This window comes from Podarcis pityusensis (genome assembly GCF_964106645.2).
Source record: "Podarcis pityusensis genome assembly, chromosome: 9".
NCBI lineage: Eukaryota > Metazoa > Chordata > Lepidosauria > Squamata > Lacertidae > Podarcis > Podarcis pityusensis.
The window spans coordinates 17,729,465-17,752,224 of NC_138034.1; the positions used below are offsets into that span (position 1 = coordinate 17,729,465).

A 22,760-nucleotide genomic window follows, 5' to 3' on the forward strand; every position below is an offset into this window, starting at 1 on the left:
CTTCCTCTGAACTGTGCATGATGGCTGGAACACTAGCAGAGGGAGAATGAATGAAAAATGTTTCATGCTCCAGGGTGAAAAGAACCCACTGTTGTAGATCTTACAGAGGAGACAGGAGTGGGTGCTGTAGGTCAAGTTTGTACGATTTCTCACCCGTTTTTTAACAGCCTCTGGTTATTCTAGTGTGGGGTTAATGAGCATTTTGTCTGCTAGCTGGTTGGCAACAGTGAGAGGAAAATGCAGTTTCTGTCCCAGGTGAGAATGTGGGTATAACCTGTCCTTCCAGGCGAAAGACCCTAGGTGAGACACATGGGGTGGCTTGATTGATGCTTTTCTATTTCTTGTCACAAGGTTAATTGAAGTTCCTCACATCATCTAATGTGATCGATTAGTATATTGTGATTTTGCTAATTTATATTGTACTTTTATTATATACCAGCTGTTTTTTGACCTGGTTTGCAGCTTGTTCTGCTGAAACATAAACACATTGATATAAAGATCTACCTTAGGGTAGGACCACTAACCAACTGCCCTCCCCTCTGGAAGTGCCTGGCCCGGACTAGCACTTCAACTCAAATATAAGGAGAGCCACGGCTTTGAAGCTGGGAGCGGGGGGGGGGGAGGCGTTGAAAGAGGGGGGCGGAGCTTCAGCCGCTGCGCAGTCTCCTTCCGCGGGAGGAGGAGGATGACGCGGAGGCGGAAGCGGCTTTATTCGGGAGCTCTGATAGGGCGAGGCCTGGCCAGCGCGCGGTCACGTGGCCCCGCCGCATTCGCAGCTTTCGCCTGGGGAAGCGGGTCGAGACCCCCGCGCGTGCGCAGCTTGGATGGGTGGGGCAGAAAGATGAAGCTGACGGAAAAGTTGCCGGCCGAGGAAAGGCTGAAGGTGAGAACGCGGGGAGGGGGAGAAGGCTGGCCGCTGATTGGGTAAAAAAGGCGCGCTCCTTTTTGCCTGCGTTGGAGGGTTTGCTCTGAGGCAAGGAGGTGGTTCTGAAGGAGCGACTGCGGTCCATTCCCAAACTTGGCCCTCCAGATGTTTTGGGACTACAATTCCCATCATCCGTGACCACTGGCCCTGTTAGCTAGGGATCATGGGAGTTGTAGTCCGAAAACATCTGGAGGGCCAAGTTTGGCCATGCCTGAAAGCCCGGGGTTTGGCCTCCAGCATATGTGTGACGGTTCACAAGCAGGGCGTGTCCCCTTTCCCGAATGACCCCAATGTCCCTCGGGTTTCTGAGGAGCGCTGCTGCTGTTCATGGAGGCTCCATTCGCTTCATGCCAGCAGTGCTCCAGCTTCTGAAGGGTTGATGGCTGGTGGAGCCCTGAACTGACTGCATGGCCTCCACAGCATGACCTGGTGCTTTTGCCCTTCGCAATAGGAATCAACTCTTAATGGTCGCCCCCCCCCAATAAAATAATTCTTAAGATTGTTGGGCATTGCCATTCAAGTAGTGTGTGGGGGGGTTGTGTCATGTGATCAATTATGTTTGCACCCCTTGTTCTTCACTAATGCACCCGAAAAGGCTCAAAGATAGTGTGTTCATAACACAGACATGGGCACAGAAACAGCAGGTGATCTCACAGGCAGAGCCGGCCCACCCATGAGGCGACTGCCGTAGAGCTTTATGGCCCCTCCTTGTTTCTGATGTAGATCTTCACTCACCTCTTCTTCCCAGGTGGGGAGGGGGATGCCATTTTGTGTTTTTTCCTCAGATGCCAAAATGTCTTGGGCCAACCCTGAAGACAGATGATTCTGAACCGTCTCCATATGGGGTGGGTGGGTGATCAGATTGTTAAGTCAGTAATTTCAACAGAACCCCTTGCTGGACAGAGGCATACCCAGCGTCCGTTTTATTAATTTTAATTAATTTTGCTAAGACTATCATTTGGGAGTGATCAAACTGTTGATTGCAAATGATGTGGTGTTGCATAGCAAAGTAGATGTGCAAAGATCCTGTTCACTACTTATAATTACAAACATCAGAAAATACAACATCTATAAAACCAACAAAATGCAACATCAGTAGAACCAGCTGTCTCTTAAAGCTTTGTTTATACTCATTTCTTCCAGTTCTTTCACAAAGTAATTGATGGGATTTGTGGCCGCGCATACCCTCGATATCAAGACTATAACACTATTTGGAATTTGACAGAATGGATGGAGGTTCTAGAACAAACCTCGGCATATTTCAAAAGTACCGTTGCCAAAGATCGCTCCGATGAAGAGGTATCCGCACTTGTTTTGTGACTTTGTAAATAAAGACTCAGTATTGCTATTCTAGTTTATGTAATAATATAACCGTTATGAGAAAGTTATATATATATATTTTGATTCTCTTTACGTTATGAGAAAGTTATAAGCAGAGCCTTTGTGTATCTGCAACAGGTATCGGCTTCAAAATTAAGCAGAGTTAAGTTCAATTTAATTTAATTAAAACAGATTATACATTAGTACTTCAGCCAGTGTATTCTGTAATTCTTGTAGATTATGAAAAGAATCTAATGAAGTTTAATATGTCTTAAATCTTTCATTTGGGATAATGTTCAGTTAAATACCTTTCTTCTTAGGTGTATTAACCTACAGCTGGTAAAACACGTTGAGCTGCCTATACTTGATTTTTATTCCTGAAATGGTTACCATTTTTCTGATTTTGATCTGATGCTCTAGAACATCTCTTATTTTGATAGCGAACCCAGTTGGTGAGTGCCAACATAAACGAAGCTGAAATGGGGGCACTGAGAAACAAGAGGGAGGTACTAGCATGCATGGGGAACCCCAAGGTTTTCAGAAGTAAAAATAATAGTATGTATATATTTTAAGAAACCCAAAAATGAAAGTGGGGGGAGGGAAATTAACCCAACAAGGAGTGTATGGCTATAATTGTACAGCCAACAAGCACACAGTCATGCCACTGCTACATGATTAGAAGATTCGTAATCAGATGATCAGGGATGATGAAACAGCTGGAAAGAGGGGAGCAGGTGCAGACACCTGCAGCCAAACCAAGCAGCTTTGCGTTTGCCTTCTCCCAAGTTGGAGTTTTGCCATGCACTGCTGGATACCATGTTATTCCTAGCCTGCATTTCTTACAGTCTGCCACATAGTCATTTTCTCTTTCAGGCATTTCCCTACACCATAGCTTTGACAAAGAGGAGGCAGTTTAGGATTTCACAGCTGAGCACATGAAGGGTTTTGCGGGCCCAGCTGCTTGTTGCTGGTTATCAAAGCAGTAGGAGCTGTTCTTGCCTGCATATCGGTGGTACCCAGTTGCATGTGGTCCTCAGCTGCAAGACTGAGGCCCATATTTTAGTCAGTACTTAGAGTAAAGGTAGAACTGACGTAATATAGGCATTCTGGTGGTTTTGATTGTGCCTACAAAACAGACACAAAAATGATGTGGTCTTTAAAAAATAACTCTCGTATTTACAAGTACAAACAATGCCAATTGTTATCATACAATTGTTAAGCCTGTTAGGTTTATGTGTTTTTTTTCCATTTTTGTTTTGTTTTGTAGGCACTTCAGCCATTGGACGAGCTGAGTTCTGACTCTCAAAAAGCTGTGGTGACTTGCTTGAAAAGCAGAAAACATGACATCAGGCATGCCCTGATTGAAAGAACAAATGGCATCTGTTCGGCACGCCTCCTGGATTTTGACTGGCAGCTGAAGGTTAGGCTAACAGTTTCATTCCTAGCTGTATAAGACTGCTAGATCAAGGGTAGCCAAACTGTGACTCTCCAGATATTGCTGAACTGCAACTTCCATCAACCCTGAGCATTGGCTACAATGGCTGGGGCTTATGAGAGTTGGAATCCAGCAGCATCTGGAGGGTACCATGCTGACTATCTAGACAAATATATGTGGCCTATGAGACTTTGAAACAGACTATGGCAGATCAACTGAGGGGAGAGGAGGCAGCCTGAGGTTCCCCATCCCTGCTGTATAGTATGTAGTAAAGGTTCCAAACAATTGTTATTAAACGGTTGGTAGAATCATGAGAGTTTGTTTCTCGTAAGATTGAGATGAGCCATAGAAAGGATGTGGGCTATTATGTCTTATGCCAGGGGTCAGCAAGGTTTACCTTGCCTGGGCCGGTTCTCTCCAGCAGAGATCCTTCCGTGGGCTGGATCGCGCATGCCTGCGATTTCTGGTGTCTGCGCAGACGCGATTTCTGGCGCTGCGGAAGCAAGTCCCCGCGCCGTGCTGGTTTAGCACAGCATGCAGGGACTCACCAAGCGGGCGGCTCTGTTCGGGGGTGGCTCGTGGGGTGGTTAAACAAACCCTGTGGGCCGCTTGTCTTATGCAATAAATGAACAATGTACATAATACAGCATTTCTTCACTCTCCTGAATTGGACTGGTTTACAGCATATTTACTGTATGGTATAATACGTTGTAGCAATGTAACATGCCAATATAATCTACAATTCCCCTTGGATTATATATTGAACATTCAGGTTGTTTATAAGATCTGCATAAGAGGATCTGTGTTAAATCTATTATAGTAGTTTGGTCACGTTAATGAGAATTATGCAGCTGGTAGTTTGCAGAACATCTGGCCATCATGCAAAATGTTTGCTCAGAAGAGTGATTACTCTTCTAATGTGCTTCTGTTTGCTTCACTGTGATTATAAATTGGCTCTTGCTTAAATTTGTTCTGGAAGCCATTAGATAAAGAGAGGTGGGTTTTTTTGTCTCTTATTGGAGTTCTTAAAAGCATTATTTGTTGAATGTGAACATTTCAGCAGGAACCTACTTGAGAAATTGTGAGCCTTTAATCTGTAGCCACACGTGACTCTTCATTTCTGAAGGGCTTGCAACTTTTCTTTATGGCTAAGATTTAATTTATTAATCTGATTAATCTGCAGTTCTCTTTCCCATCTGGCTAATTTGAGTTCATTATGTGTGCATATCTTCAGCCTTTGTGAACAATACCTACAGCCAGATTACCTTCTGTACCTTCAGGTATATATGTTGATTATAAACCCCACCAAACATGTTTGCACCCAAACCCTTTGAAGTCTTTGGGAGTATTTGCTGGCTTTCTGTTCTTGGAAGCGTGCTTATGACAGCGACTGAGCAGGCTGGAGAGGCATAAATGGTTTGACAGGTTGTATTAGCACTGCCAGTGAGTATTGTATTAGTAGTGCTAGTGACAAATCGCAGTGAATCCTGGAAACCAAAGAATTACTCTGATGGAGTAAGAATGTTTTCTGAATAGATAGTCTTGCTTTATTATGGATTATTCCCTTGCTAGGTTGGGATAAGCAATGTATTACACATGGACAGCTTCTGTCTGGCCAAGGTTTCTTTCCCGAGTGCTTCTATACTGCCTTGCTAAGGACATAGTATCCAAGCCCAGCTGATTCCATAATGTGTGCAGTTTTGTGGGTTACACTGGGGATCCCACCCCCTGCTATGTTTTTGGCAGTTCTGCTTCACAACAATCTATATGTATAAATATGAATTAGTGTATTTATTTAGGATACATACTGCTCTTCAAGAACAAGGCAACACATTCTCAAACTGTACAAGGTGGCTTACAATCTTATTTCAGTAAAGTTTTCATAGCAGGGGTGGGCTTCCACAAGTGTATTCCCCACCCTAGAACAAAGGAACAGATCCATTTATGATACTTGGGTTCTGGCTGCTTTGGCCTTGGTAGATCTGGGGGCAGATCCCTTTCTGCAAATCTGAGGTTAATAACAGTGTCTGCACTGAGGGCTCTCTCACCACACAGCTCTTCCGAGAGACAGCTCACCTGATGGCAGCTAGAATTCTCCTAGAAGAAGACATGTTGTAGTTGCTCTCCTCCCTTGCCAATATCAGTGGGGGAACTCTTGGCCTCTATGTTTTATTGTCGCTTTTCGAAAGTCAAATTCACATCCTTTAACTGGGTTATTTCCAGAGGAAATTTCACTCCAGCTGATTTGAAACCTGTGTATTTGCTCCATATAGAAAGCTGCTCAGATCTTTGTTGTTGTTTCTGATTAAATTTTTTTGGTCCAGGGTTCTCAGTTACAGGAGGATACCTTGAATGTACATCGTCATGACTATATAGTTAGTATAAATAACTTTTTATCAGCCTTTCAGAATCCGCGCACTGTTGTAAAAGTGCTATCATAACTGGCCTAAGCTGTTTTTTTTCTAATTATTTTCCTGTATAGCTTGCCCTCTCTAGTGATAAACTATCCATGCTGCAAATGCCACTTCTAAACCTTGATCTGGATTTGACAGAGAATGGTAACCTCAAGCCGTACTCCATAGAAATGAATAAGGAAGAGCTACAGAACCTAATAAGTTCACTGGAAGCAGCCAATAAGGTGTGTATCACATTATTTTAAAAAGCTGAAATTACCCAAATGATTTCCCTGATAAAACTAGCAACAGTTATTTGTCCTGTTGGAGCAAGGACTTCTGTCTGTGCAACAGGATGTCCTCTCCCTCTCCTCTTCCTGCCTGCCTCTTGCCCTCCCCATTTGCTCTGGAGGGCTGGAAGAACCCACATAACAGATTGGGGGCACAGGGAGAGGAAAAGGAAATCCTGTTGCACCGATTGAAGTCCTTGTGCCAATAGGACAACTTTGCTGGGGAAAAGCCCTCATTATGTAATAGGAACCTTATCTGGGGCTAGGAGAGACTTCTTTAGGTCATATAAGTCAGAAGATATTTGTTTTAGGACAAGGATGGGGAACCTGTGGCCCTCCACAACTTAATTCAAATGCAATGGGAAGGCTTGCTAGTGTTAGCAGTGGGGTTATTCAGTTGTCCTTAATTCAAAATACTTCACTATGGGTGGCAAGATATTTGGAGTCCCTTTCAGTTCTGACTTCCTGCCCTTGTTTGTTGCCTTGGAAATGTCTCTTCTGGCAGAAAGCGCTATGAAAGTGAAATAAAGCCTACTATTTTTCAAGTGGAAGAAGATTACCAATCCACCCCTTAGTTGTGTGAAAGCCATTAGAGACTTATTTTATCCTTTAGATGAGAAGACAAAAAGGCAAAAAATGTGTGGGTGTAAGTTTGAAATGTATTCAAACATTTTAAAAGGCTGTGTAAGCCGTTGTCTGAGCATGAGAACCTACATAGTTGTTACACGTTGCTACTTAGACTTACTGCTTCCAACTTTTGTATTCCTCTTGAAGGTTGTTCTGCAACTGAAATGATTCCGCCATCAGAAGTGTCAGTGATAAGAAAATAGATGTGTATTCTTCAAAACAAAAGAAACTGAAATGCTTCTGAAGTGCTGAGGTTGACGCATTAAAGTTAGAGACGGAAAGATGTTATTCATAATCTTACTGAGAGAACAACTCTTGATGTCTGCTAGGCCAAAATAAATGCAAAATCGCATTATGGCTAACCGGTGAACATAACTTCGATAGACTGCTGCATTTCTGAGAAGTTTTGAGTGCCATTTGTTGGAGATCCTGAAGAAAGGGTGGACTTTGTCTTATCATGTTACTAACAAGCAGCCAACAGTTACCCGAAATAACTTGATGCAAACATTCCTTTTCTTCTTCTCTTGGGATTTATGTAACTACATTGCAGACTAGGACTGTGAAAACTATTTTATACTCAAAGACCCAATTTGCTGTTATATTTTGGAACTGCATAAAAAGAGGTTTTGTTTTGCAGATTGAGCTCTGTTAAACACAATAGAAATGTTTCTACAATTAAGTGTAGTGGATTGAACATGGCTATCACCAGACCATTTTAAGCATTCTATCTAGCTGTAGCTTGTAATGTGCTTCTGTGTGAAATAAATTGATTTCTCTTAAATATTAAAGTCGGGCTGTGAAACAGTACAGTTTAAGACTACACAACTACCCCTGATTGGTGTGATCTAGCTGATATATGCTTATCAGAATAATTGCTGGTAGACTAAGTGAGCACATGATGTCAGCCCATGATTGCAAACAATAGACTCCTTAGAGTTTGCACTATAACCTATATGTATCTATGTAACCCACTAAAGAAAGTTATTGAAAGAAAACTTCCAAAGCACTCGACCTTTTGCCTTACAAAGCACCCTAAACCATTCTGAACTAGTTCAAAGAAAGTCAGTACTTTTTTGTGGATTGCAAGGCCGTGGGAATTTGCTTTGAAGGTCTCTGTCTGCAAAGAGCCACCATCATATGATTGCACTTGTTTTGTTGTCTCTGTAGACCCTAACTTACCTGTGAGCTGGTCTTTGGGTTGGCTGCAAAAGGTATCTGGGTAGATGGATAGTGCCACACCTCTCTTAAGATTTTTATTTGTGTATCCATTTTGTTGAGAATTAGAGAAAAGACTCACAAATTGGTGAATACCTATAGTATTGCTGGAATAAGGTAAAATATCATTTCCTATATATAAAATGCTTCTGAGTTATGGAGAAGATCCATTATTACCGCATGTTGCTATACCAGTACTTCAGTGCCAGTATGGAAAGGAGTATTTTTCAAATGCTTAAAGTGTCTGTATGATTGACTGATAAAACATGACCTGAGAAGAGATGTAGCAATCATTTTTTCATGAGTTTTTTAAAAAAGGTATGGGGAACAGATTTTTCATGGTTTTATTTACACACACACACACACACACACACACACAGCGCCTCATAATGCATGCTTGAAATCTCTGTATAAAATTTCAAGCTGTACAATGGAAAAGTTTTTAAAAAATGTTTATTTGGTTACTAGGATTACATCAGCTAATGAAATTTACATTTTATTACATTTTCAGAAGCTATGAAAACTGGTTTAATGATAAAACTTAAATAATGCTACTTCTTTTGCATCTTTCCCCGCCCTGCTCATTCCTGCAGCATTTAAAAGGGAAGTCCGGAAAATAAAATACTGAGTAAAAGAACAAGGGGATGGTAGTTTCTGTACTACAGCAAAAAAACAAAAGACCCCCACAATTTCTCTGAGTACTGTGTTTCAGAATTGATTTTTTTCCTAACATACATAAAGACTAAAATCAAAATATGTGAAAAATCAAAGTTGGGGCTGGGTAAGGGGAGTCAGAGAGGGCACCAGGCATGTTGACACTTCTAAAAGGAGAGGCTGAGAAATCTTCATAGTTAAAGGAACAGCCATACATGTGAACCTGAATGTTATGTTGCGTCCAATATGTGGATGAACAAATATTCCATTGTAAATGAATAGCGTGATATAAAGGATGGCTCTTGTGCAGCTTATTGGATCAGAATGATGCAATCCTGGGCCATTTTAAAGATCTGCAATCTGACTATGCCCCTGATCAGTCTGTGATGTTGCAGTGAGTGGTCAGTACTATTGAGATCTGGGTCCATATCCTTCCGTGGTCATGAAGGTCACTGGGTGGGTTTGAGAAAGTAAGTTAGTATTTATCAACTTGGCTTGTCTTGTAGGATTGCTGGGAGGATTATCCCAGGTGTACACTGCATAAAGGTAAAGGTACCCCTGACCGTTAGGTCCAGTCGCGGATGACTCTGGGGTTGTGTGCTCATCTTGCTCTATAGGGCGAGGGAGCTGGCATTTGTCCGCAGACAGCTTCTGGATCATGTGGCCACATAGCTGTCAACTTTTTCCTTTTTTTTAAGGGAAATCCTATTCAGAATAAGGAAATTTCCCTTTAAAAAAGGGAACCGTTGACAGCTATGTGTGGCCAGCATGACTAAGCCGCTTCTGGTGAACCAGAGCAGCGCACAGAAACACCATTTACCTTCCCGCCGGAGCGGTACCTATTTATCTACTTGCACTTGATGTGCTTTCGAACGGCTAGGTGGGCAGGAGCTGGGACCGAACAACGGGAGCTCACCCCGTCGCAGGGATTCGAACTGCCGATCTTCCGATTAGCAAGCCCTAGGCTCAGTGGTTTACACCACAGCGCCACCCGTGTCCCTTTGCACTGCAAAAGTGTATACTAAAAATGAGAGAAATAGGTGAACACAGGCCATCATTTTAATATAAGGTGCAATTTAGGGTTGTTTTGTAAATAAGCAATTCTAAACTACAAATGGCTGTCATTACAAGGAGACCCAGTTAGCCACATGAAGATTACTTTGAATGCCACTCCCAACTGTGTCTTGGTTTAGAACAAGCAGTAGAGAAGAATGGTGTCGAAGAGTGAATACTGTCTGCTTAACAAGGATCATGATCCATTAATGTTTAGGGAGCAAGCAAATGTGCATTCACTTTGGGGGCAAATAAGTAACATATGAAAGGTGGTGAAGAAATATAGCTTGTTTTTGTCTTGGGTGAACTAACTTCAGTTCTCCTAAGGCTGTTAAAAAAGTGCCCTTACTGTGCAGATTCGTATTTTCTTAGATATGGGTGCTTAGCCTGTTTATCTACAGACACTAGATACTACAATGTTAAGTACTTCACAAAATGTAAGTTATGGGGTGACAAATATGATAGACATCGTTTATTGAAAAGGATGATTCCTCTGTCACACAGCTGTTATTCTTGTGGATTTCTTTTGCCATGATGCGTGGCTTGCAAAATATGTACAAAATACGACCCACCCCCCAAAGCAGTGTTGTGAATGAAGGCTGCAAGAACAAAGTCACAAACCAGGGAGTTTTCTGGCACCAGCCCTTCATTGCTGGACAGAAAGGTGTGTTTTCCGCACATGTGATCATTTCTCAGGAGTGTCGTCTTGGCCAAATCACAGCACCTGCACACTGACTTTTGTTATAAACATGGTCCAGTATGCATGCCAAAGGCAAAAATCTAGCACAAATATTAAACATTGAAACCTTTGTTTAAACGAAGGATGGTGATAACACCGTTTTAGCTGTTGCAAGGTTTAGAAGAAAATTTCACAAATGCTGCTATGGAACACACTGCTTTTTCTTGTTTTGCAGTTTAGCTTTTAAGAGCGGCAAGAATGAACTTTGCACCTCAAAGTGAAAAGATACCACTGCTCTGTTGTAATGAATGAGAACTCAGCAAGAGTAAATGGAGCTTGTACAGGAGACCTTCCTGGTGACCTTTGTCCTATACTAGATCAGTTGAATCAGCATATGAAAATAATCACAGTATTGTGGGCTTTACATGTTTTTTTTCCAAAACATACAAAAATGTACAGTTACTCCCAGAAAACACCTTTGGAAAAATATTTGAAAGAACATTTGTGTTGACAGCAATAGAGTCTAGTGCTACATTATGCAGGATGTGCAAAAACAAACAAACATGCAGTTATATACAGTAAGGAAACAGAAGCCTAACAAAAATTATAAAATGCGCACACTCTAAAAAGTTAAGACGTGGGATGTGTAAAAAGCAAGTACATAAATTCACATTGCATTAACAGATCAGGAATTTTAATCAGAAAATGCAGCATATCTGTATACAAAATAGAAAAGTTAATCATAAAAAATTAGTCTATTTTTCCTCTCTTGGCATTTTGTTGATTTTATTTCCTAGAAATCTTTCCTTTCGTTTTAGAAAACAAATATTTAAAGGGATCCTTTTAGCAAGTGAACTCCAGAAACTGCATGTATAAAAGCTCTTTCATGTCGAATAAATGGTTTGGAAAACTTGTTTGCATGAAAATTCAGCTGGAATTTATAAGTTTTTATGAAAAATTAACTCAAAATAGTTCTTTAAAATACGTAAATGAGATTGAAACGAGCCACAGAGAAAGGCTGCCCCCCCCCCACCTTAAGGAGATTCTGTAATGTGTGTAATTGTATTAGGGCCTTGTTTTTATTAGACAAATTAAAAAATGAAAAACAGTTACTTGGAAATAGTTCATTTGTTGCTGGAAGTGCGTTTTGATGACTACATCAAGTTGGTCAGGAACAACTGAAAGTTGTGAAACTGGCTTGGGGAATATAATCTCGGTGTGTAGATGTTTTAGATAGATTTGAACCACCGTATCATCTTTGCCTTTGGATAAGAGTTTCACCTTGATGGCCTCATCCTAATAGCAGCCATGGACACCTAATACTCTAAATTGTTTAGGCCAAATTTTTAGATTTCTTGTGGATTGAGGCCTGTAGAGTTCAGATACGTTGCCTCAGATTCCATCCTTGAAATATTTCCATTATTAATCAGCTGCTCAAGCCACAACGGCAATCCTCCCCATTTCATTTTTAATTAGTTGGCAAGTTTATACATAAAAGGTTTCTGCAATTGTTCTTCAAGATACTTAGCAAGTACTGTACAAGGTCAACCCAAGCAATCCTGGCTAACAAGGGGTTACACCAGGCTGATTCACTGGTGTCTGAAGGCACCAATGGTAGACCAGGAGTAGTGATGGAAGACCAAGAAAGTCTCCATCATGTGCAAATGCAACCAGGTGCCAAAGGGGCATGTCCATGCTTATGCAAGGAGGTCCTGATCGCTTAATGATACGACTTGATAGGAATATAAACCATTACTGTATACTGCAACCTGTCTGCATAACTTGTGACCCACCAAGCTGTTTAGCCAAGAATCTGATAGATCTCAAATTTTGCTGCCTGCCTGTGACTGCACAAAAGGGTAGGATTATTGATACAACCTGTAGGCTTAGCAGAACATAAGCTGTAGAGACCTGATTACAGGACAAGCCAACGTGGTACCCTCATTTTTGGACATTGGCAACTGGGGGGCACTGTATTGGTTACCACCACCCTACCCTACCATGTTCTTCTGTGTGCATTCATGTAGATGAAAATGTATCTGCAGCAAAAGGAATACAGAGCAGATTATTGACCAAGAACAAAGCTTCATTTTATTGTTCCTTCCACACGCTAATAAAACTATATAATCAATGTTTTCGTATATTCTTTCCTCCTTCAGTTCTACTACCCTATATTTAATGTGTCTTGCTCCTTTTTTATGCAAGAAAGGTAATTTCAAAAGTGGGACTCTCTCATTCAAGCAATGGTTAAACAATTTCACAGAATGTATGCTGTAATGACTTGCTGGGTTTACATATTGGGTAAATTGCCACCTGACTCCCTAATGACTCATGCAAGAAATGGCACAAGTAGATTTACCACCTTGTTATCTGTGGCAAAATGATGTATCTCTCATGGAATTAGCTGATAAGATACACGCTTTTGTATGATTTCATATCTGCAGAGAAAATGTTAGATAAAGCCCATTAGTGATTCTAGTCAGGGTAGACTTTTTAAAAGGACATTTCTGCAATGTAATCCATTTCCATTCAGAAGCAAATCCTGGTTAAGTTCATTGGAACTTACTCCCAGATGAATGTGTTTAGGATTTGCAGCCTTACAATTGTATTAGCAGCTAGCTAGGAATTGGTGGAAAGGGGGACTGAAGAGACTAGAAGGTTAGCAAATGGTGATTAGTGCTTCATCTTAATTTTAAAGTGCTTTGACCCTGATGGTCTCTTGTTCCATAAACTTCTGCCCCTCATATTACAGTCAGAGTCCAAGAGTCGGAATGTATAGCCATGCTCCTCAAACTCTTATCACTCTTACCAACCATACAACTTGATGTCTTTCTTTAGTTGTTGGTGCCACTTTGCTTTTAATCTTAGAGTGGCACCCGAGACAAGCTTTGGCTCTCAAAGGGGTAGTAAATAAAAGAGGAATGAAAGCACACGCTCTCTTTATCATCGTAGGAGAGCATTTTTCATTTGGAAATTTTAAAGCAAGCCGTTAGTGCCAATTTAGCTCCTTGTGTTCTTTTTTTTTTTAAGCTCCTTGTATTGATTATATGTACCCCAACTTCCAAAAGCTGGCAGCAATGGTGAATCAAGCTATAGAGCTATTCTCCCTGTTGCGGAATCTTTAATTCAAAGCCACTGATTAGGTTTTTAGAGGTGTATCCAGATGTATGAGCTAACTTTCTCAGTGCCACAAGAATTTAAGCATCTCCATATTCACAAAAACAACAACAACAACAACAAAAAAGAGGAACAGATGAAAGTCCAGCATTTGAGAACTAGGCAATGGAGAAGAATTCGTTCCAGTAAATGTCAGCTTTAGAAGATTAAGATGCTGTGTTTTCATGCCAATTTGTACAATCGTTTTGGAAAAGAAGCAGGCTTTCAAAAATAATAAATTCCAGAAAAACCTCATACTGTTTCAAAGTCAAGAATATTGGCGTTACTCAGTTACTTCATGGGATATCGTCCGACCATTTTCCTGAGTCTGTCCTGTATTATCTGCATATACGCTCCAAACTGACAGCACATGGCAGTAAATTAGCTTTTTACATTAAATATTTCAGGGTCCATTTGCGTAGAACAATTTTTTGGGGGGCTATCTTTTTAGGAATCAAACCTCCTCCACCCCCCTGCAATTACCCTCATTTTAATAATAAAAAGTTTGGCTCAGTTCAAAGAAAATTGAACCAAGGTTTGTATGAATAAGGCACTTTGAGGATATGTTGTTTTCATGGATACTTTTTTCATGGATTTAGATAATACTCAAGCATGGATGCATAGAAAGGCACAATGTGAGTGAAACCTCTTGACTCAAATTTAGTGCTACTTTAAAAAGGAGCTTAAGATTCTGCTTCCTGTTTGGCACTTTGGGTATTTCTTTAGCTGTCAGGATTTTAGGAGAACATTATAACAGATAAATAAGGAATGGGAGTCTTGCTGGGATAACACTGCATTTGGGAATCGAAACCAGGGCTAGCCAAATACATTTTGGGAGGGAATTTGAAATGCAGCGGAAGTGTTACATGCCTGTTGGGTGTGGTTTGAGAGAGGTGATGATGTGTCTTGTTACTCTTGGCTCTAAGGAGATCATTCAAGTCACATATGGAAGGTCTCCTATTTCAGACATTACAATTTCAAAATGTCCTTTCTTTTTTCTTTTTCTTAAAGTTCTGGTCTAGTAACTCTAGGTCTAGATGATGGTAAAGGTAAAGGGACCCCTGACCATTAGGTTCAGTCATGGCCGACTCTGGGGTTGCAGCGTTCATCTCGCTTTATTGGCCGAGGGAGCCGGCGTACAGCTTCCGGGTCATGTGGCCAGCATGACTAAGCCACTTCTGGTGAACCAGAGCAGTGCACAGAAACACCGTTTACCTTCCCGCCGGAGTGGTACCTATTTATCTACTTGCACTTGATGTGCTTTCAAACTGCTAGGTTGGCAGGAGCTGGGACCGAGCAACGGGAGCTCACTCCATTGCGGGGATTCGAACCGCCGACCTTCTGATCGGCAAGTCCTAGGCTCTGTGGTTTAACCCACAGCGCCACCCGCATCCCTCTAGATGATGGTAGCACTGCATTAACCCAAGCTGTGATTTTCACTTCTCTGATAAGATGTTCACTAGTGAGACTGAATATATGGAAGTCCATCACTTTCCAGCAAAGAGGCTTAGCTAAAACAAATGTCCTGGGAGATAGGAGGCGAGCAACATCATATATTTGTTGATTCTTGCTTTGTTTATTGGGAACAATTTATCCATTGTCAGTAAGGCACTTTCAGTCCCATCCCCATGGATGCTTAATAAGAAGTCCTGCTTATTTCGGTAGGATAGCATTTTAAGTAACGCAAAAATGGTGTGAGTGACTTCAGCTTAAATTACACATGGGAAGAGCTGGTGATTCATTTTTGAAGATCCAAACTATTACTGAACATTCCACCTTCCTGAGGCACAGAACCATGGCATGTTCATGATGCATGTGTAGCATCAGTAACCAGATTTATATGTGATATCAAGCACAAGGGACCTATCCTGGTCACCACTTTTGATACCACCTGGAAAAGAATAGCAGTACCAAAAATTGGGCAGGAGTAGGTCTTAAATGCTCATGAACTGAAGGCAATATTGGGCAGGAAAATGGCAAGCTTTGAAACGGATGTGCAAAAATAGCTTTTGACTTAATCGAAAGTGTCAATAGAGTCTTGGGAGACTGTCCGATCATGTATTCACCAAACTAAAGATCCTCCACATTGGATGAGTTATCACCCCCCCCCACTTCAAATAACATGCATGACTAGGTGCATATATGGGTGTATGCCCATCCTACTAAAAAAGGGTGGTAATGGTAAAAGTACTGTAGTCATTGGGTATATGTGTATACACACATACTTGCCTTTCCATCGGTCCCACATAATGATGAATGCATGATCTGGGCGCATGTGCATGAGTTCACTAAAACAACAAAGAACAGAGATGTGAAATTTGTAGCTCTTCAGAAGTTGCTGAACTCCAGCTCCCATCAGACCTAGCTGGTGTGAGATAAACAAGTCACAGTGAGCTACCGTTGGTTCTACCACATCCTTTGGGCTAGCCTGTAAAAGGCCTCATACTACTTGGAAAAGCACTGCCAGACAACATAATGAAGATGCAATGGAGGAAGCAAATTATGCTTTTTTGCTGCCTTCACTACCACTAGGTTGGCTCGATAATGAACTCTTAACCAGTGTTCAGTTGCATTCATTTGGATCTTTCCTCCACTTCCTTTCAAGCAGTCTCCCAGCTTGTTTCCTCGCCCTAAGCTCTGAAGTATACCAGGGGGCCAAATGGGCTCCATGAAGTGGGAGAGGGTCTCAGGGGTGATCGTGTCAATAGCCCGAGCCATTTGGGTGTTTGGGTGTTTGGGAGAGGTTGGCCAGGGCTTGAACAGGTGCCAGTCATATCAGCCGGAAACACCCCTAGAGCTGTTTGGAATCCCACTGGATCCATCAGCCTCCGAGGGCAGACTTTCCTAATAGGTCCCCCGCCTCTGTAGAGGGGGAAAGGTACTGACAGCCTAAATCTCAATAGGAAGTGATCGAACCATGACAAGGGACTAATGTCAGTGTCTCCCACTTTCAAACCATCCTCTTGCCTAATGCCAGGAACACACACTCTAGACCCGCCCGTCCCCGACTGGACAGAGAGCCTGGAGATAGAGAGAGAATCTCTATAAACCACAGCAACTACCACTCCCTGACCCTCACGTCTGGACTGATGCTGCACTGAGTACCCAGGTGGCCACAGCTGATTGAGACCGTGTTCACCCACACAGATTTCAGTGATACATTGGACTGGATGTAATGGACTGGATGAGAGCCAACAAACTGAAACTCAATCCAGATAACACTGAGGCACTGTTAGTGGGTGGTTTCCTAGACTGGATGGGTGGGAGATCGCCTGCTCTTGATGGGGTTACACTTCCTTTGTAGCTTGGGGGTCCTCCTGGATCCTTTGCTGTCGCTCGAGGCTTAGGTGGCCTCAGTGGCCCGGAGTGCCTTCCATCAGCTTTGGCTGGTGGCCCAGATATGCCTCTATCTGGACAGGGATAGCCTAACTACTGTTGTCTATGCTCTGGTAACCTCAGGGTTAGATTACTGCAATGCATTATATGTAGGGCTGCCTCTGAAGACAGTTCAGAAACCTCAGCTAGTACAGAATTTAGTGGCCAGGTTGCTCATCGGAGCAAGACGGTTTGAGCATATTACACCGATCCTGGTCCAACTGCACAGGCTATCAATTAGTTTCCAGGCCCAATTCAAAGTTTTGGTTCTGACCTATAAAGCCTTAAACACCTCAATACCGCAATACCTCAAGGACTGCCTCTTTCCATATGAACCTACCGGTACCCTGAGATCATCTCCTGAGGCCCTTCTTTGTGTGCTTTCTCCAGAGGGTTGCAACACGAGAATGGGCCTTCTCTGCAGTGGCTCCCCATCTATGCAATGTTCTCCCCAGGGAAATTTGCCTGGTGTCTTCATTATACACCTTTAGGCGCCAGGCAAAAAAGTTCCTTTTGAACCAGGCTTTTGGTTGATTTGATTGATATCCTATGCCCTTTTAAAATGTGTGTTTTCTTGTGGGGGGCTATTTGGTTGTTTTTATTTTAATTATGTATTTTGTGGATTTATATTTTGATTTTATTCTGTGAACCACCCTGAGACCTCCAGGTATAGTGCGGTATGTTATATATATATACAGTGGTACCTCTGGTTACGTACTTAATTCATTCCAAAGGTCCGTTCTTAACCTGAAACTGTTCTTAACCTGAGGTACCTCTTTAGCTAATGGGGCCTCCCGCTGCTGCTGCGCTGCTGCCGCGCGATTTCTGTTCTCATCCTGAAGCAAAGTTCTTAACCCGAGGTACTATTTCTGGGTTAGCGGAGTCTGTAACCTGAAGCATATGTAACCCGAGGTACCACTGTATATATATGCCCACGTCTCCTCACCTTGGGAGGAACTAGGTAATCAAGTCATTGTTGTCTTCCAATCTACCTGATCATCATGTGAAAAGGTTTGAGCTGGTTACTCCAGTTTAGCCACATGGCTCTATTCCTATAAATTTAGGAACTTCCACCACTTTTTATCTAAGCCAAGTTTTAATGCCTGTGCAACTTTCTAAAGCAGGTGAATTTGATCTTTGGACAGTTTGTAAGCAAACCATTTTTAAACTTACCAAGTATGTGGCCTTTTCCTATGCCTGGGGGAAGAGGGACATGTTGAAAAGAGATCTATTAAGGGGACATTTTAGAACCTTGCCATGCCAGCAACCCCACTCAGCCATGAAGCTCACTGGTGACCTTGGGCCAGTCACCATCTCTTAGCCTAACCTACTTCACAGGGTTATTGTGAGGATGAAACGGGGAGAGGAGAATTATATACACCACCTTGAGATCTTGGAAGATAAAGGTATTATATAAATGTAACAAATAAATAATGAACTCACTTGGAGGGTCACATATTTTAAAGGTCTAACAGCCTATATCTCCACATTTAATTTTGCTGCATATTTTGTGATAATAAATCCCTGCTTGGGTTCTCTCACCAAAGAATACTTGCCCCAATCTTGGATCTTGACACCCAGGAATTCTCCTTTAATCTATCTCTATCATCTCCATCTCTATCATCTCTATCATGTCTATCTCTATCTCTATCTCTATCTCTGTCTCTATCATCTCTATCTCTATCTTTGCACCAACATCCAGCATGGCCAAAAATAAAGGGTGATGGAATTTGTATTCCAGCTCGGGTTCCTTGCATCCTGGGGTGGGGCTGGGGTACCATGGAGTTGCGGAGGGGGGCATTTAACCCTTTACTGGATTGCACCCTGCGACTTCCATTTGCACTAGGAGGGAAACACCTACTGGTACCAATGACAGCTTCCCTCCTAGGATTAAGTAGCAGCCATGGAGATGGGGGTGACTATCCAGATCAGCACTGCAAGCTTCCTCCTTGCTGCCCCTCTCCCCACAAGGCCATGGCTGCCTATTAAGTAAAGGGGAAAAGGAACCCAAGCAGACAATGGCCAATTGTGTAATTCAGGGGTCACCAACCTTTTCGGGTGCATGGGCACACCCGCATACCAGAGAAACTGCTACAGGAACCGCAAACACACATTACAGCCAAGCGCACACCACAGCCTGTTCTATTGCCTACGTTAGAATGCTTTTATCAAGCCTAATTTCAGTTGGGGGTGGGGAGCAGGGAATCCTTTGGGTGCCTGTGAGTTGATGTGTGCCTTCAGGCACCAGTCATTGGTGACCTGTGATGGAATGCCACATCTACTTTAGCTCCTAAAAAGAGAGAAAAACGTCCTCTGATAGGGGCCAGGAATTGCTAATAAAGACTCCAGTGTGTTCTCACAAAACTAACACCATGACAGAGCGGGAAAGGCAAAATCTGAATCGGCACTTATTTTCTTCCAGCAACCCTTATTATGTAATTGTTGGTACAGCTTCATTTGTGCTGTAGACCAGCCATCGAGCCCAGATCCCAAAGACACACATTAGGTGTTCTGTCTAGACTTGTCACCTAATCAAACAGAGATTTCCTTAAAATAATTGTATGAGATTAAATCGATTATTGATTAAATCCACATACATCTGCATATAAACGAAGCTATAGTTTTGAAGAAAGAAAAGCATTCTTTGCTTTTAGAGAACTATGGTTATGTTGTAGCAGGCATTCCTGCAGTTTTGAAAGAGGCACTGCCTTCATAGAAGTCTGTTTCTAAGATGTCCCCTGCTAGCCATGATTTTTTTTTTTTTGCAGTCATTTGTATTAGAGTTTATGAACAATTTGAAAAAGCTAGCCAGTTCATCGACATGTTTTTGATCTACGAATTATCAGATTAAGTGATACAACCCTAAATCTGCTCTGATAGTGTCAGAAGGGCGTTCTGCGCGTTCAAGCTATATATCAGTTCTTGATCTGGGAACCTATTTATGGTGACATGTGTACAGCGCACTTCTGTGCATGTCTACTTGGAAACCACTTTGTTCAATGGGACTGACTCCTAGATAAGTGTGATTAGGGTTGCATGCAGCTGTAGCTTTGCCTTTTCTTGAATAACACTTGAGCTTTGTTTGGCAAATAATATGGAGGTACTAGGAACACATTATGTTTCGTGAGTGTACAATCTGTGTACACAAATAGTTGAGCTGTACACGCAAACATGTAACATTCCATGAGTGTATACCTGTGCTGAGATGTACAAATCAACAAATTAGCTGCACACTCATTCACACAAACACTTGTACATGTGTAGAGAGAGCTGGTACCTGTGTTCAGTGTAATGTGTGAACAAGCCTACGGTTAGGACCAATGTATGTGTTTTGGAAAATAAGGCAGAATTTTCACGCCATGTTTTAAATGCTAAGAAAAAAGAAAGGAAAGATCACCAGAAATAACCTTAGAACAAAACAGAGGGGTAGCACTTGTGTCTTCAGTGTCGCTCTTTGAAAGCAGATCTAAAAGGATGAGCGCATGTTCAAATAGATACTGTCTTCTTTTTTGAAGTAAACATGGTTTGATTTTTGGGATATGGTTAAAAGGGCACCCTAACCCACAGAATGGCTGAATATTGTACCTTGAATATGTAGCACTGCGGCTACAACAGTCTTTAAGGTTGGCAAATTTGAGAACAGGAGTCTGGGCTAGGCAGGTGGAGGGATCACAGCATAACTCAGTGCACATAATAAAGCCAGTAGACCACATTGAAAAGGATAAAGGTGATAGGAAAAACCATCCTGGACCACTTGTCTATGGAATTGACATCAGTCAAATCTGGGATTTTGACCTTGAGCTGCGACGCTCTTCTCCGTAGGCGTCCCTTTTGATGGGTTGTCTGTCTGTCCAAAGTGCTCCTGTTGTAGAGGTCCCTTGTGGTGGCAGGCCTCCTGTAATGGATGCTGGCGCTGTCGTAGGAGTACATGGTAGCTCTCGGGTCATTCAAAGTTGCCAGCACATTGGCACTGCTGACTTCATTTCTCATTTCCAGGGTAGTAAGAAGAATATTCCCACGGGCGTCAATCTAAAGAAGAAGCATGGCTTTAGAGAAGGTCTCTTAATCCCTTAGTAGTGCTCAGTGGCGTAGCGTGGATTGCCAGTGCCTGAGGCTGCACTCAGTGCCTGAGGAGGGAGGGAAACTAAGTATGCATGCAGATTCAACTGCCCAACGCTGTCTACGTCACCCAGGAGATCACAGCTGCAGACATAAGAAGAGTAATTCTGTTGTCTGGAGATGTCACTTCCTGGTTTGCATGGAGAAGCCATTTTCAATGCAGCCCAGCAACGGAAGCACTGGGTATTGAAATTTTGCACCCCCTAACAATTTTGCATCTGGGGCAACCACCCCTTGGCCCCCACACTACACCACTGGTTATGCTGGGCACATTGGCAAATGAGTGAGATGATAATGAACAAAATGCATGACAGGAAATGACTACGAGGGTAGAGAAGGGGGAGCCTTAAGCTGCCCCTTCCAATGCCAACATTGATGAGGAAATGAGAAAAAGGAATCTGAGAAAGAACCTGGAGATTGTTTTAGTTAATGGGAACACTTGTATTTTGTAACCTTTCTTAGCATTTCCAGTCCCCGCCCCCTTTTTCAGCCATTTCTGTCTGTAATAATACTGATTATTTTTTGGTTCCCACTGCCTATCTTCACAGAACATCAGGAAGGTACTAGTGCTTCAAAGCGGTCAAATGGCTGATGAAATCTTTACTTGTATTTCTTATGGGTTTTCCCCCCCTCATTAAAATTTAAAAATTAACAGAAGTTGCTAGAAGTAAGTGAAGTGGTAGGAAGGTGGTAAGTAATATTCACCTGTGCTACACATGTAACCTACAGTAGTGTCTTCCTTAATGGCTCAGCGTAATTGAACTGTTTACTGTTGCAATTACAGTCTCTGTGAGGTTCACAGTCATTATCTCCCTCGAAGAAACAGGACCTAGAATCACCCAGCAGCCTCATAGCCCTTTAAAGTATCCATTTAAGGATTCAGTCTAAAGAAGGAAGGAATGTGCAGTGAAATAAATGTAGTGCTGGTTGAAATGCAGAGTGGTCTACTGGGCCGAGCAGCCATTATTGTTGACCACAGACCAGTAGCTCAACCTGTAATTATTGCGGTGGTTTTCCAGACTGCATTTGGGAGTCTCTGGGATTCCTTGGAAGCTAATCGGTGAATATTTGCAGAGAATATCGGTAACAATGGCAAACTCTCCTGAAGAATGGCTGGCCCAGTAACGGTGACCCCCCCGCTTCTCCCAGTCGTGTTCAGCCACAGAATTCGGTGTGCATTCTCAGTTCAAGCACAGCTGCCCAATAAGCCTGAATGGGAAACCTGCTGGTGGGTGTGACGCTAACATATGAGAATGCTGGAGGTGAAATAGTTAAACAGGTTACCCAATCAGAACCCAGGGGGGTGGAGTCAGAGGGACTATAAAACCAGCTCTGGGAGGCGCGAAGGGAGGAGTTCGTTGGGAGTTGGGTGGCTGGTTGGAGTGGGAGTGAATTGGGATAGAGTCTGTGGGTAGGTTGAGTTAGTGTAGCGAAATAAGCTGAGTCAGGAACAGTTAGGGGCTAGGAAGACAAGCAAATATCTGAGAGGTGGTTTACTGAGTGAGAGCAGGTAGCGGAA

General features: G+C 42.5%; 2 protein-coding genes across 3 annotated transcripts in view; one reads left to right on the forward strand and one right to left on the reverse strand.

Moving 5' to 3' along the window:
- Window positions 1-726: 726 nt before the first annotated feature.
- Window positions 727-8,483, forward strand: COMMD8 (COMM domain containing 8). Of its 2 annotated transcripts, none has more exons than XM_081020212.1 (5): window positions 727-883; window positions 2,069-2,224; window positions 3,513-3,665; window positions 6,163-6,318; window positions 7,138-8,483. In XM_081020212.1, exons 1-5 carry the CDS (start codon window positions 842-844, stop codon window positions 7,156-7,158), a joined length of 528 nt encoding a protein of 175 aa, XP_080876338.1. In that variant the 5' UTR covers window positions 727-841; the 3' UTR covers window positions 7,159-8,483. The 2 variants fall into 2 exon arrangements, with proteins under 2 accessions (XP_080876338.1, XP_080876337.1); XM_081020211.1 differs by lacking the exon at window positions 727-883 and adding an exon at window positions 1,492-1,569.
- A 6,820-nt stretch (window positions 8,484-15,303) lies between these two features.
- Window positions 15,304-22,760, reverse strand: part of GABRB1 (gamma-aminobutyric acid type A receptor subunit beta1) — a 98,339-nt gene continuing 90,882 nt past the window's right edge. The window contains exon 9 of the mRNA XM_081020052.1: window positions 15,304-21,151. Coding sequence (XP_080876178.1) covers window positions 20,804-21,151 — 348 coding nt within the window. The 3' untranslated portion in view covers window positions 15,304-20,803. The remainder of the gene's footprint in view (window positions 21,152-22,760) is intronic.

Coding starts and splice junctions, on each gene's coding strand:
- COMMD8 (XM_081020211.1), top strand. CDS start 1,507: ATGCACCCGAAAAGGCTCAAAGATAGTGTGTTCATAACACAGACATGG. Junction 1,570..2,068: donor CATGGGCACAGAAACAGCAG/GTGATCTCACAG, acceptor CATTTCTTCCAG/TTCTTTCACAAAGTAATTGA. Junction 6,319..7,137: donor CACTGGAAGCAGCCAATAAG/GTGTGTATCACA, acceptor TTCCTCTTGAAG/GTTGTTCTGCAACTGAAATG.